Raw genomic sequence first — 14451 nt, 5'->3', positions numbered from 1 at the left:
TCATCATCATCACCATTGTCATCTTGAGCATCAGCCTCAACATCTCAATCGATTTTTTTCCATTTTCTTTTTTATTATTATCAACAGCACTGCAAATATGACGCATTGGGCCATGACTTGTAATTCTAGTTTTACTCACACAAGTGGCAGAAACGGCCGTACAGTCCCGGGGAGCACAGACAAGCTCCAAACAAACGATGACAGCGTCCGTTGTTGGGGCAGTTGCATTTCCTTCGACAGTGCCTCCCGAAGTAACTCGGTGGACAACCTGTCAGAGTGGCAAAGATAACACCAGAGACCTGTCACACTTTGGCAAGGCTAAAGCAACTGAGGTTCAAGCACCAACAAGAGCAGGGTTAACTTAAAATAAGACAAACAGGGTATGTGTCCTGGTCGCTGCAACAGCGCCTTCTCTGGTCGGTCAGGGCACCTGTTGGGGGGGGGCACTGGGGAGAATAGCGTGATCCTCCCATACACCTCGTCCCCCTTGTGAAACTTCTCACTGTCAGGTGAAAAGAAGCGGCTGGTGACTCCACATGTATCGGAGGAGACAGGTGGTAGTCTGCAAGCCCTCCCCGGATCGGCAGAGGGGTTGGAGCAGCAACCGGGACGACTGGAAGAGTGGGGTAATTGGCCAATTACAACTGGGGAGAAAAAAAGGGGAAGAAAAAAAAAGATAAACAAATCAAGATGACATCAACGACTGCATGGGCCATGACAATTCTGCAGTTGAAAACACTGAACTGTATCCAAAGTCTCTGTTTTGCTGCAGAGCCCACTTTGGAGAACAAGAGTGACGAGATGAAGGAAACGTTATTTGGAACTTAGCTAGGTTGAGTTACCCTCCTCCTTCTAACACACCTGACCACATAGGCATATAGATAAAACAAGAGGCATCAAAAGATGAGTACATGGGAAAAAAAAAATATTCAAAATCCCAAAATCACCCAGGTGCAATAAATGTAGAGGACTCGGTTAGAGACGCAAACACATGTTAATGTCTAGCTTCTGACACTTCATGGGCAATGTACTGATTCAAAAGGCATGAGGACAAAACCTTTACATGCTGGAGACGTTTGACCAAACATCTCACTCAGACACTGAATGCTTTATAGTTACGTGTATTCAATTGTAGTTAGAACACACAGTATGTTGAGAGTGGAGCTGATTAAGCTCAGTACATTCAGCAGGATTAGCAAAAATCATTCCCTCGACAGCCAGAAACACTAACGTCAATGATATAAAGACAAATAGCGCAACACAAAAGAACAGAATTGCAGTTTTAGAGTTGAAGATTGGTTCACCTCTATAAAATTGGACCAGCACTTGTGTTTTGACAGTTGTATAGAGGAGAAAAGTTGGAGGAGGAGGAATTGGAGTATGGTAGGAGAAGATGAAATGCATAAGAGAAAAGGATCGGGAAGAGGAGGACAAGAAAAAATATGTCATGACATGGCATATGATTTTGCACATGCATCGCTGAGTATGTGGACCTACAGTATGCACATCTTTGCACGTGTGTGCGCGTGTGTGTGTGTGGGGGGGTGTTTTACTGCACAACCTCCATGCAATATGTGTGTATGTACAAGCGCATGGGTTTTTTTTTTTTTACATTCCCTCCATGCAATGTGTGTGTGTGTGTGTGTGTGTGTGTGTGTGTGTGTGTGTGTGTGTGTGTGTGTGTGTGTGTGTGTGTGTACCATCTTCACAGAGCACACCCTGCACCCCAGGTGGGCACAGACAGGTCCCAGTCACTGGGTCACAAGAACCTCCATTCTGACAGCGACACAGACTGTTGCAGGCTGGTCCATAGGTCCCCTGCGGACAAGCTGGGGAGAGAGAGACACACACACAGAGTGAAAGACAACACGACTAGGTTAAAACCTGGTATATGGCTGGACCGTGACTACATTTATTAAACGGCTGTTTTTACGCAGCCATGTTTAAAAAGTGGCCGTTTTGACATCGGTTCAGTGAACAGCTGATGACATAATGGAAAACTGTTTGCACCAATTCATTTTGAAAGAGCAACAGCCAATGGGGAAACTCCATCACTCACTCAGTCACCCACTCACGGACAACCGCATGTATAGGGCTGGCCCAGTTACTGTCCAGCCAAAGAGAGAGAGAGAGAAAGAGAGAAAAGGGTGTGGGGGAGTCAATTAGAGGCATTGTTTTGTTTTTGTTTTATTTTATTGTTTTTTGGATACCCCCCCCCTTTTCCTCCCCAGTTGTATCCGGCCAATTACCTCACTCTTCCGAGGTAGAGGTATTGATATCACCATTGAAAACTCTCTTTCTGATTCTATGTCACTGGAACACCATAATAGATAGGGTTGTGTATCGGCAAGGATTTGGCAATATGATTTTATCATGATACGAGTGTCACAGTTTAATTTATTGTGACATATGATACTAGAAACACAGTGATATATTGCAATATTTTGTCAAAACTTTAGAAAACTGTTAAATAGAAAACACCTGAATATGCATAGAATAACCTGATGCATAACTATTATGGTACTGGCAACACGTACTGTTGCTACACCTGCCACGTAGTGGTCGGAGATGTAAACAACATGGTACTGGCAACACGTAATGTTGCTACACCTGCCACCTAGTGGTCAGAAATGTAAACAATATGGTACTGGCAACACGTGCTGTTGCTACACCTGCCACGTAGTGGTCGGAGATGTAACATATATGGTACTGGCAACACGTGCTGTTGCTACACCTGCTATCTAGTGGTCGGAAATGTAATTAATATGGTACTGGCAACACGTGCTGTTGCTACACCTGCCACCTAGCGGTCGGATATGTAAACAACATAATGAAGCAGTGCCAGGTCTCTGTGTACAATCTTAAGAACGAGGTATATGGAAATTCGCCCCTGCATCCCTGTGACCCTGAGTGGGGATAGGCGGTTTGGATAATGGATGGTGATAGTATTTCAATGCTCATGTGTATCAATATTTTCTTACACCCCTAACAACTGATGCATATAACAAAGTCCAATCAGGAAACTGCACAGAATAAGAGGGAGGGCAATGTACATAAATCCTTTGGAAAAACAGATTCACGCAGCCGAGTTAAGGAGTCAGTTCACACTTTGACCTTTCACCTTCTCTTTCCCCATAGTGTGCTCTCCCCTGACTCTCTCAGTCTCACCGGCCTCATTAGAAATTTCGACACGGCACAGCTGGCCATTTAAAACACGATAAAGTACTGCACTCCTCTGCACGAAATGGATGCTTGTGCACATTCCATGTCACACTTTTTTCATTGCAGGTTTTATGGTTCCCTGATGCAAGATAAACTAGTTTACGATCAGTCTATGAAAATAATTGCAATACTTTGAAATAGTCAAGCCTCTTCTAGCACTGCATAATAAATGCGGAAAAATGCATCTCCCTTCCATGATTGAGGGGGATTTTATGGATGGAATCACCAAGGGATCAAAGCTTTTGACGGGAAGTCAATCAGTAAGGTTGTAAACTCAATGTATTCTTCCAAACCTAATGCTCACGTTACTTTAGAATTTAAATGAGATATGCACATATATTGAAACATGTCTACAGTGGGGTTGTTTACCGGTAACACGGATGTCTGTGGTGTGTATTGAGGCACACTGAGTCATGAAGCAGCGATTTAAAAATCTGTAATGGTACCAAGATGCCACAAAACACCATGCACATTACTCAGCACCGAGTAAGAAGTTTGTGTGGTACTTACATATAAATAAATATATATATATATATATATATATATATATATATATATATATATACATACTCTGGACCAGTCCATCAAAAGTTTTTCTCAAAATGTACTCGACAATTGATAAAATTTGCCCTTGCTTTAACGAATCCATCCTTTGAAACTGACAACTGAGCAGTACTGTTGCTAATGTGTCTTGCATGTTTTGTCAAAAGTAAAAATGTATACAATGTAATGATTTGTCTTACTGAAATGTCAAGGAACATTTTATGACCATTTTTAAAAGACTTGTACCATCTTTTGGCATGAATTCCTTCTCGACCATGTTTATCATTATAAAACAAGCTGATAAAAATGTCCCTTTTCTCTTTACAAACCAAGTAAGAGAGGGGGATAAAGTATGTTACCTTCCCAAAGAGCCATGACACACAGATGGGCAATTTGCCAAACCTATGTCCAACAGCATTTCCTCACTTTTCCTTTGTTCCTTGTGGGCTTTTTTTTAATATGTCCCTATGTAGTATCATCGCTGCAGGCGATGATATTGCTCATCTCCTTTACCTCAAAATGTTGCCCACGTATGGCATCACTACCATCTGGGTATTCATCTAAGTGACAGACTGTTTCTAATGGATTTATCCCCATGTGGCTCTCTTTCATGATTACAGCCATGTCTAGAGTTCAGACCAAAGACATCCATTAATCATGTAGCTGGATGGGAACAATGGAGCCTAGGTTTCTAACCTAGCACTGGACATCCTTGGCCCCCGGCTGTGCTCTCACTCTGGGCCCTGGCCCTGCTCCAGTAGCTGACAGATTGATTCCCCTGGTGTTCCTCTTTTCTGGAGCCTGTAAACAATCCAGCCCTCTGCATGGTAGAGTGAACGGGCTTTGACACATGGCCCTTGATAGGTCCACACAGAGGGACCACTCTCATCTCTCTTGCTCAAATTTATGGGCATAGAAGAAAATATGACCCTATCAAAATTAGCTATAATACAATAGGGTGTGTGCGTGCGTGCCTGTGCGTGCGTGTGTGTGTGTGAGGGGGTATCTTTCTGTATTGCATTTTTCCAACAGTATCATTGGTATTATGTCCTCATCACTGTGTATCTGGACGTAAGTTCAATATTCATTTGTATTGGAGGTAGCGAGCAGCCTTGTTGTTCATTTTACATTAACCATTTGACTATAATCATGTCACAAAACATATGTAAAAACAAAAATGTTTGCCATATAGTCGGAGTCCTGGCCCAGAGGAAGATATCTACTCTATTTATATCGCATACATTTTTCATGAGTGAGTTTGAATTTCAAGAATTCTGGGTATATGTTAAATAGTGAGCACAGGCAATTCAAGTACAGTGACCATACTGTCAAAACTTTGCACTAGAAAGAACACCTTGAGTGTGAGCTGTTGGTTGAATTAATAATCATTAAATATCTTAAATGGTTTTTGACTAACCTTTACTTTTAATCAATAACACGTTTTTGGTTTTTTTTACTAATATATCTGGCCAAAACTAGAACTGAAGTGATAAGTGAGGAGGCAGGTATTCTGTACCTTCTCTTCCAATGATAATAAATGATATGTAAGTTAACACCCAGTGTATTTTGATGACATCACCATTGAATCCAAAGGAGTTGAATCGAGTGCAACTGGACTTGGTATATATATCCGTGAAGACGCTTCGCCTCTCATCCAAGAGGCTTCCTTTCTGACTAGACGTCTAATAGTGGTACCTGCTAGGCGTATGGAAAAGTCCTGTATGTGTGGGATGGGATAGCGGTCATTGCCGGTGACGTTGTTCAGGCGGCGAAAGTCGCCGCAAGGCCGCCACGACCCATCCGCCTTGGGCACCATGTGAAGCGGCGAGGCCCACGGGCTGTTGGAACGCCTCACTATACCCAGACGCTCCATGATGGTGAACTCCTCCTTAGTTGTAGCCAATTTTACTGTGTCGAGGCAAAAACTGGCGGTCCCACAGTGGGAATGAAATGTTCTACCCCGTGTTTAGTAACCGCGGTGGAAAAGGCAGGTGTAGTCACCGATGGAAAATCCGCCAGCAAATGCTGAAAAACATCCCCTAATGCTAAAAAGTTAGCGTGTGTTAACGGCCCGGCTCCCCCTGTCTCGCACGGAAAAGTGGCGAAAGACACAGCATCAATTAAACGGCGGTTTGCAACATCAACCAGCAGACTATTAGCACACAGAAAATCCGCGCCGATAATAGGAACAGTAATGGCGGCGACTACAAAGTCCCACTCAAAATGGCGCCCGTGGAAACAAACAGTCACCAACCTTGTGCCAAACGTCGCAATGGACGAACCGTTAGCTGCACTTAACTGTGGGCCGCCGCCTTCGACCGACCTGTCTGTCTTAGCAGGAGGGAGTAGGCTCTTTTGCGAGCCTGAGTCCACCAGAAACCGTCTTCCTGACATCGTGTCCTTGATGAAGAGCAGCTCACTACGTCCGCCAGCGCCCACAGCTGCTACTGAGCGCTGGCCCTGGAGTTTCCCGGCGCCTCAAACGTGCACGGAGGGGCGCAGCGCCTCGCCTTGCTGCCGAACCGCTGGTGGAAGAAACAGAGGCCTCTCCCGCGCCGTCTCCGGCAGTCACTCCAGCCACCACTGCCGGGTCCGCGTCCTCCGACGCCGCCTGCAGAGGCTCCGATGCCACACTCTGCACAGAGAACCGTCTGGTAGCCAGCAGGACCCGATCGGCCTCCTCAGCCAAACCTCGGCAGTCCCCAGCGGCCAGACACGGGGAGTTAGCCAAAGCCGCGCGCACAGGAGACGGGAGCTGGCGCAGGAAAACGTGCGGGAAAAGGAATCCACCTTCGTCTGAGCCTAGCAGCGACAGCATATTGTCCATGAGATCCACAGCCGTCCCGTCGCCCAAACCGGATAGGGAAAGGATTCTATCTGCCCTCTCTGCGGCAGATAGGCTGTACCTCCGGAGCAGAAGATGTTTGAGGGCGACGTATTTATCGTGTTGCGGAGGGGCGCGCAACAGCTGCATGGCCCGGCGTGTGGACTGCTGGTCCAGCGCAGCGACGACCAAATAGTATCTGGAGTCGTCCGTGGAGATTCCACGCAGGTGGAACAGCGCCTCGACATGCTGGAACCACGAAGCCGGGTCGCTCTGCCAGAACTCTGGGAGCTTCACAGCCGCGGCGAGAAAGGCCGGCTGTGAGAGTTGGGGCGGCATGGTCGAAGTGGATTCACACTCCTCTTCTGCTCCAAACATGTTCAATTCGGGGTCACCAATGTGGCAGGATGAGGAAAAACACAGCAGACGAAGGCGAGTTTGATGTTTATTCCTCAACTCCAAAAACCAAAAACTACAGCAGGAACAACCCTGCACTAGCAAGCCCGGGAATGTAAACCACGCCCCCAGCTCACAGTCCTGCTGGGTGAGAGGCATAGCCCCTAGTGTCCGCCACAATAACTCATGATCATCATAGCCACCATAGTCTGAGCACACTATCTGCTTTTCAAACATATGATTTCAATCAATTGGCCAGGGACTGCAGTACCATTTATTAATGTTGTATCAAAAATAGCCAGCCATCCAAAACCAATTGCATGATGTCATTGATAAATAGTATGCATGTTGGTCCAATGAACACCAGGATCCCCTGACATTAATGATGTACTGATGGATCATTACCAACAAAGCACTGTATAATAGAAGGGCTATTAGAACACAGTTGTAAAGTGATAATGGAGCTGGTATGTTAAACTATCAGTTCCTTGTGATTTCCATCACCCTAACAAGCCAATACTTGTTGAAGTGTTGTAGATGCTTGGCAATGATTGCACTTTTGTTAGGGTTTGTGGAAGACCCCCAGCGCACGACACCAGACAGAGATGGGGTTAGCCGAAAACTGGCGTTCTTTATTCCTTACGCGTACAAATAGTCAAACATAGGAAGGCAATGAGCGACAAGGAAAAAACGGAAAGTCCAAGGGGAAAAACTCACGGGTAATCCAAACGGGAACACGGCAGGATACTTCCACGGGGAAACTTTGCAAGGGAAAAACATGAACCAAGGGCTGGGATGAGTTCGTAGAGAAAAGGACCATGGGAGGAGAGTATTCGCTACTGCGGGGTGGTTACAACACGAACTGACAACGGGCACGTGGGAGGCCACCAAACTTAAGCCCAGCCCTGATGACTAAGCCCGGCCCTGACGAGCCGATTGGCTGCCGGCGCGGGATGGGCGGGTCACGGCGCGGGGTGAGCGAGCCATAACAGTACCCCCCCCCCTCCACGGGAGCCACCAGGCGAATTGCCCGGCTTGTCGGGTTGGGAATTATGGAACTCAGTGAGCAGCCCAGGGTCCAGGATGAGCTGGCGGGAGACCCAGCTACGTTCCTCTGGACCGTAGCCCTCCCAGTCCACCAAATACTGGAACCCCCGTCCTCGGCGCCGGACGTCCAGCAGCCGGCGGACCTTCCACTGGGGGTGACTATCCACTATCTCAGGGGGAGGCGGAGCCGGGGCCGGAGGCATCAGAGGACTGTAAGAGACAGGCTTAACCCGAGACAGATGAAACACGGGATGGGTCTTCAAGGAAGCCGGAAGCTTAAGACTCACCGCCGCGGGGCTGAGAACCTTCCTGATCTCAAAGGGCCCGACAAACCGGGGGTTCAGCTTCTTCGCGGTGGACTGAAGCGGGAGATCCTTCGAGGACAGCCACACCCTTTGGCCTGGTTGGTACGTAGGTGCTGGGGACCGGCGTCGGTTGGCTCCCCGACTGGCACGCTCAGCTGCCCGGAGCAGAGCAGCTCTGGTCACCTCCCAGACGCGACGACACCGGTTCAGATGGGCCTGCACGGAGGGAACCGGCACTTCCGACTCCTGCGCAGCAAAGAGAGGCGGCTGGTAGCCCAGGGACACCTCAAAAGGTGAGAGGCCGGTGGCAGAGCTGACCAGGGAGTTGATGGCATACTCGACCCAGGGGAGGAACCGGCTCCAGGAGCTGGGCTTCTTGGCGGCCACGCACCATAGGGCAGACTCCACGCTCTGGTTCATCCTCTCTGTCTGTCCGTTAGTCTGTGGGTGATAGCCAGAGGAGAGACTAACAGAGGCACCCGACCCCTTACAAAAGGCCCGCCATACCTGGGAGACGAACTGGGGCCCTCGGTCCGAGACGACGTCCAGGGGAAGGCCGTGGAGACGGAACACATGGCTCGTCAGGAGGTCCGCCGTCTCAGAAGCCGATGGGAGTCTGGGGAGGGCCACCAGGTGCACTCCCTTACTGAAGCGGTCCACCACTGTCAGGATCACAGTGTTACCCTGGGAGGGAGGCAGTCCGGAGACAAAATCCAACGCCAAATGGGACCAGGGCCGGCTTGGAGTTGGGAGGGGCTGCAGCAGACCCGCGGGTGCCTGGTGAGAGGCCTTGCTGCGAGGACAGACGGAGCAGGCCCCTACGAAGTCCCTGACGTCGTTCCTCATGGTGGGCTACCAGAAACGCCGAGTCAGAAAGGTGAAGGTGCAGTGGACACCCGGGTGGCAAGCAAACTGACTGGCATGGCCCCACTGGAGAACCCGGGGCCGGACTGCGTCCGGGACGAATAGGCGGCGTGGAGGGACGTGGCTCGGGGCGGGATGGGAGCGCAACGCCTGCCTGACCATGGTCTCGATGCCCCAGGTAACCACGCCAACCACCCTGGCCTCAGAAAGGATGGGAGTCGGCTCCTCTGTAGCTGGCTCCCTCCTCGGGTGTTGTCGGGACAGGGAGTCTGCCTTCGTGTTGCAGGACCCGGGGTGATAAGTCAGCGTGAAGTCAAACCGACTGAGGAAGCTGGCCCACTGTGCCTGCCGACCATTGAGGCGCTTGGTTTCCCGGATGAACGTCAAGTTCTTATGATCCGTCCAGATGGTGAACGGCTGTTCCGCCCCCTCCAGCCAATGGCGCCACTCCTCCAGAGCAGCCACCACTGCCAGCAGCTCCCGGTTCCCGACATCGTAGTTCTCCTCGGCGGGGAGGAACCGGCGAGAGAAGAAGGCGCATGGGTGGACCTTCTGGTTAGACGCTGACCGCTGGGAGAGGACAGCCCCCAACCCGGTGTCCGAAGCGTCCACCTCTACGATGAACTGCCTCTTGGGGTCGGGGTGGAGCAGGACCGGGGCGCTGGTGAACCTCTCCTTGAGGGACTGGAACGCAGAGTGGGCAGCCAGGGACCAGATGAACGGCTGGGAGGGGGAGGTCAGCCTGGTGAGAGGTTCTGCCACGCAGCTGTAGTTCCGGATGAACCTCCGATAGAAGTTCGCAAACCTGAGGAAGCTCTGTAATTCCTTCCGTGATGTGGGATCGGGCCAGTCCACCACAGCCTGGATCTTGCGGGGGTCGGCCCAGGTCTGTCCCCTCTCAACGATGAAGCCCAGGTAGTCAACGGAAGGGGAATGGAACCGGCACTTCTCTGCCTTGACGAAGAGCCGGTTCCGGAGGAGACGTTCGAGTACCCGGCGGACATGCTGGACATGTTCCTCGAGGGTCCTGGAGAAGATGAGGATGTCATCGAGGTACACCACCACAAACTCGTCGAGCATGTCGCGGAGAATGTCATTCATGAGAGCCTGGAATACCGCCGGGGCGTTGGTGAGGCTGAAACGGCATGACCAGGTACTCATAATGACCCCGGGGCGTCTTAAAGGCTGTCTTCCACTCGTCCCCCTTCCGGATCCGGACCAGATGATAGGCACACCGGAGGTCCAGCTTAGTGAAGACTGTAGCCTGGGTGAGGGGCTCAAGGGTGGAACTCATGAGAGGAAGGGGGTACTTGTTTTTGACGGTTATCTCATTGAGTTGGCGATAGTCAATGCAGGGTCGGAGGCCCCCGTCCTTCTTCTTCACGAAAAAGAATCCAGCTGCCACCTGGGAGGACGAGGGCCGAATGAGCCCCGCTGCCAAGGACTCGGAGATGTACTCGTCCATCGCAGCTTTCTCGGGGATGGTCAGACTGTACAGACGACTGCTGGGAAGGGGTGCCTCAGAGTGGAGGTCGATAGCACAGTCATAAGGCCGATGAGGAGGAAGAGATTGGGCCCGGGTCTTGCTGAAAACCTCACCTAACTCGTGGTACTCGGGGGGAACAGAGGAGAGGTCGGGAGGCGCGGTACTAGGGGCACGTCGGGGGGATGGGACGGGAGCAGCCTGGAGACATTGGGCATGACAGGAGGAGCTCCACTCCATGATGGTACCGGAGGCCCAGGCGATGTGTGGCTCATGCTGCACAAACCAGGGGCGCCCTAGGATCACAAGGACTAACGGGGACTGGATGATGTACCGCAGTCTCTCCACATGGTTACCTGCTATGGGGAGAGAGACAGGGTGGGTGCATTGGGTGACGCTGGCCAGGCAGCGCTCGTCCAGCGCGAAGGCCTCCATGGGCTTCTCCAGCCTCTCTAGCGGGATGTTAGCCTGGGCAACAAACTCCGAGTCCAGGAAACACTCATCAGCCCCCGAGTCGAGGAGTGCACCCACCGTAAGCCGCTGGTCAGCCCAGGCCAGGGTAACGCTAACTAGATGGTTCTGTGGGGCAGGACGGCGGGAACAGGAAAGTCGGCTCACTAGGATCTCCCGGGGCCCCAGTGAGCATAGTCTTTTGGCCGAGTGGGGCCGCCGCTGATCAGATGTCCCTTCTGGCCACAGTAGAGGCATTGACCCGCCTTGAACCGGGCCTCCCGTTCGGCCGGACTAAGGCGCATGCGCCCCAGCTGCATAGGTTCCTCCCCCGTTGTGGTCTGGGGCGCGAGGGGAGAAACGGCCACAGGGAAAGTGGGGCGAACAGGAGTAGGGATCCTGTTAGGAGTGCTGGATGACTGGGGAATGGACGGGGATCCATGCAGGGCTCGCTCGAGCCTCCTCTCCCGGAGGCATCCGTCAATGCGGATGGCGAGCTTGATCAGGTCCTCGAGGGAGGTGGGCTCCTCTCGGGTGGCTAGCTGGTCCTTGACAGCCTTGCTGAGACCTCTCCGGAAGGTGACCCGAAGTGACCGGTCGTTCCAGCCGCTCTCAACTGCGGCCAGCCTGAACTCCACCGAGTAGTCTGTGACACTGCCACTGGCCTGCTGGATACTGCTCAGCCGAGCACCAGGGTCCTGGCCACTGACTGGACGGTGGAAAACCTTCCGTAGTTCCGCCCCAAAGGCCTCGTAGGTGAGGCACAAACTGGCCTTCATGGACCAGGAAGCAGTGGCCCACTGAGCTGCTCGGCCTGTGAGCAGGTTGGTCACGTAAGCGACGCAGGCAGCATCAGACATGAACATGCTGGGTTGGTGCAGGAAGACCAGCTCACACTGCATGATGAACGTGGCACAGGTCTCAAAGTCGCCATCAGGGCTCCCGGGGAACTAGGTTGAGCCCCACAGGGTTAACCGAGGCAGCGGGCCCAGGGGGCGGGTTACCCACGACTCCAGGGGCAGGCTGGCCCGGCGGCTGGATGGTGAGAGCCGCCGTGATGGTTTGCAACTGCCGCAGGATCTCTGCTTGTTGGCTCGCCAACGCCGCCTGCTGGCTCATTAGGTTACCCACACAGGCCTGGAGGGGCGGGACCCGAGTCTGAAGATCTCTCACCGCGGCGGAGGCCGCCTCTAGCTGCTGGGTGTGGGAGTTAGTCAGTTGGATCTGTTCGATGAGAGCCGCTCGAAGCGGGCTGGCCGGTACGCTCTCTGTGTCGGCTGGGGTCGTCATGGTCAGTTTGTACTGTTAGGGTTTGTGGAAGACCCCAAGCGCACGACACCAGACAGAGATGGGGTTAGCCGAAAACTGGCATACTTTATTCCTTACGCGTACAAATAGTCAAAAATAGGAAGGCAATGAGCGACAAGGAAAAAACGGAAAGTCCAAGGAGAAAAACTCGCGGGTAATCCAAACGGGAACACGGCAGGATACTTCCACGGGGAAACTTTGCAAGGGAAAAACATGAACCAAGGGCTGGGATGAGTTCATAGAGAAAAGGACCGTGGGAGGAGAGTAGCCGCTACTGCGGGGTGGTTACAACACGAACTGACAATGGGCACGTGGGAGGCCAACAAACTTAAGCCCAGCCCTGATGACTAAGCCCGGCCCTGACGAGCCGATTGGCTGCCGGCGCGGGATGGGCGGGCCACGGCGCGGGGTGAGCGAGCCATAACAACTTTGTTCATATTCCGCATCCACTTTTTGGGCCACAAGCCAAGGCACAACAGGCCCATCTCATAATATAAAGTATCACATCTTTAATCTCAGAAGGTGATCTCATAACAACTGATCTTCATAATCGGATCTCAGAAATCAACCAGTGTATCCTATGTTATATACTACAAGTAATTTGACAAGATTCTTACTCTCATTACAGATGATTCCAGTCCATCCAGGAGGGCAATCACAGCGATCTCTGTCTTCACTGCACACACCACCATTTGTACAATCTGTACAGCTCACACTGCAATCTTCCCCAAATGAGCCATCTAGACAGACTGAGAAAGAAATCGCTTTTAGGTAACTAGGGACAGATTTGTTTAGTGAAAAAAATAAAATAAAGTATGTTAGGTGTATTTCTATATCAGGGCATCAGACTGATAAACAATGAATATGTATGTATATATTTATGTTTTATCCAGTATTCTTGTATGTATGTATGTATGTATGTATGTATGTATGTATGTATGTATGTATGTATGTATGTATGTATGTATGTATGTATGTATGTATGTAGCGGACCGTGCATTTCAGACCTAGGCCTTCAGTGAGACGTCACCTCCTCATAATTACCCAAAGACAGCCGTCATATCGCCATGCTACAATGTGCAAAAGTGGTAATCGTCACAATCATCGTTATTTGACACGTTTCACTTTCACAACAGCGACATCGTGTGGCGACATGGTGTAAGGTACAGCCTTACTGGAAGTAATCCCGCTGGGCATATTATGCTATCAAGAAACTCAACAAACACGTCCCAGCTGAGCATAAAAACAATCAAGTAAATCAACTAACTGTAAAAAAATACTGTAACGTGCATGGATAAGTAGACACGTTGGCCGCTGGTTGACGGGTCTGACCCTTTAGTCGAGCGGTTAGCGATGTCTCCTGCGGTGCGGGCGATACGGGTTCGGTCTCGGCCGCGGCAGTTCCTGTGGTTGCCCCCTGAATTCGCTACATTGGTGTCAGATACGTGCCCATCCGCTACACATCAAAAGCTGATTGGTTGATTAATCTATCAATCCAGTATTAAAAAGGTGATTGGATATTTTTTTTTGGCCGAGAGACTGCAAGCAGAGCCTCCCAAGTTTGTATGTGTAGTCGAAATCGAAATGTAATGCGATATTAACAGATTGATTAGAAGATTGTATTATATTTATGAAAGTGTTTTCCTTTTCTGTGGAGTCTTAGGCCTTCACCGAAGGCCTAGAAGGCCCTGACGGTTCGCCGCTATTATGTAGGCATGTATGTATGTGATGCTATAAAGTTTGTGAACCCTTTAGAATTTTCTAGATTTCTGCATAAATATGACCTAAAACATCATCAGATTTTCACACAAGTCCTAAGAGTAGATAAAGAGAGCCCAATTAAACAAATGAGACAAAAATAGTATACTTGGTCATTTATTTATTGAGGAAAATGATCCAATATTACATATCTGTGAGTGGCAAAAGTATGCGAACCTCTAGGATTAGCAGTTAATTTGAAGGTGAAATTAGAGTCCCGTGTTTACAATCAATGGGATGACAATCAGGTG

General features: G+C 50.5%; 1 protein-coding gene across 1 annotated transcript in view; it reads right to left on the bottom strand.

The window, feature by feature from the left end:
- Window positions 1–14451, bottom strand: part of megf6 (multiple EGF like domains 6) — a 206303-nt gene that overhangs the window by 57247 nt on the left and 134605 nt on the right. The window contains exons 14-16 of the mRNA XM_056282899.1: window positions 13060–13191; window positions 1701–1829; window positions 140–268 (exon numbers count right to left, since the gene is read on the bottom strand). Of these exons, the coding sequence (XP_056138874.1) occupies window positions 140–268; window positions 1701–1829; window positions 13060–13191 (390 nt within the window). The remainder of the gene's footprint in view (window positions 1–139; window positions 269–1700; window positions 1830–13059; window positions 13192–14451) is intronic.

This window comes from Lampris incognitus, chromosome 7 (assembly GCF_029633865.1).
Source record: "Lampris incognitus isolate fLamInc1 chromosome 7, fLamInc1.hap2, whole genome shotgun sequence".
Taxonomy (NCBI): Eukaryota; Metazoa; Chordata; class Actinopteri; order Lampriformes; family Lampridae; genus Lampris; species Lampris incognitus.
The sequence above is the reverse complement of the archived record's forward strand: the minus strand, read 5'-3'. Positions and strand labels throughout refer to the sequence as shown.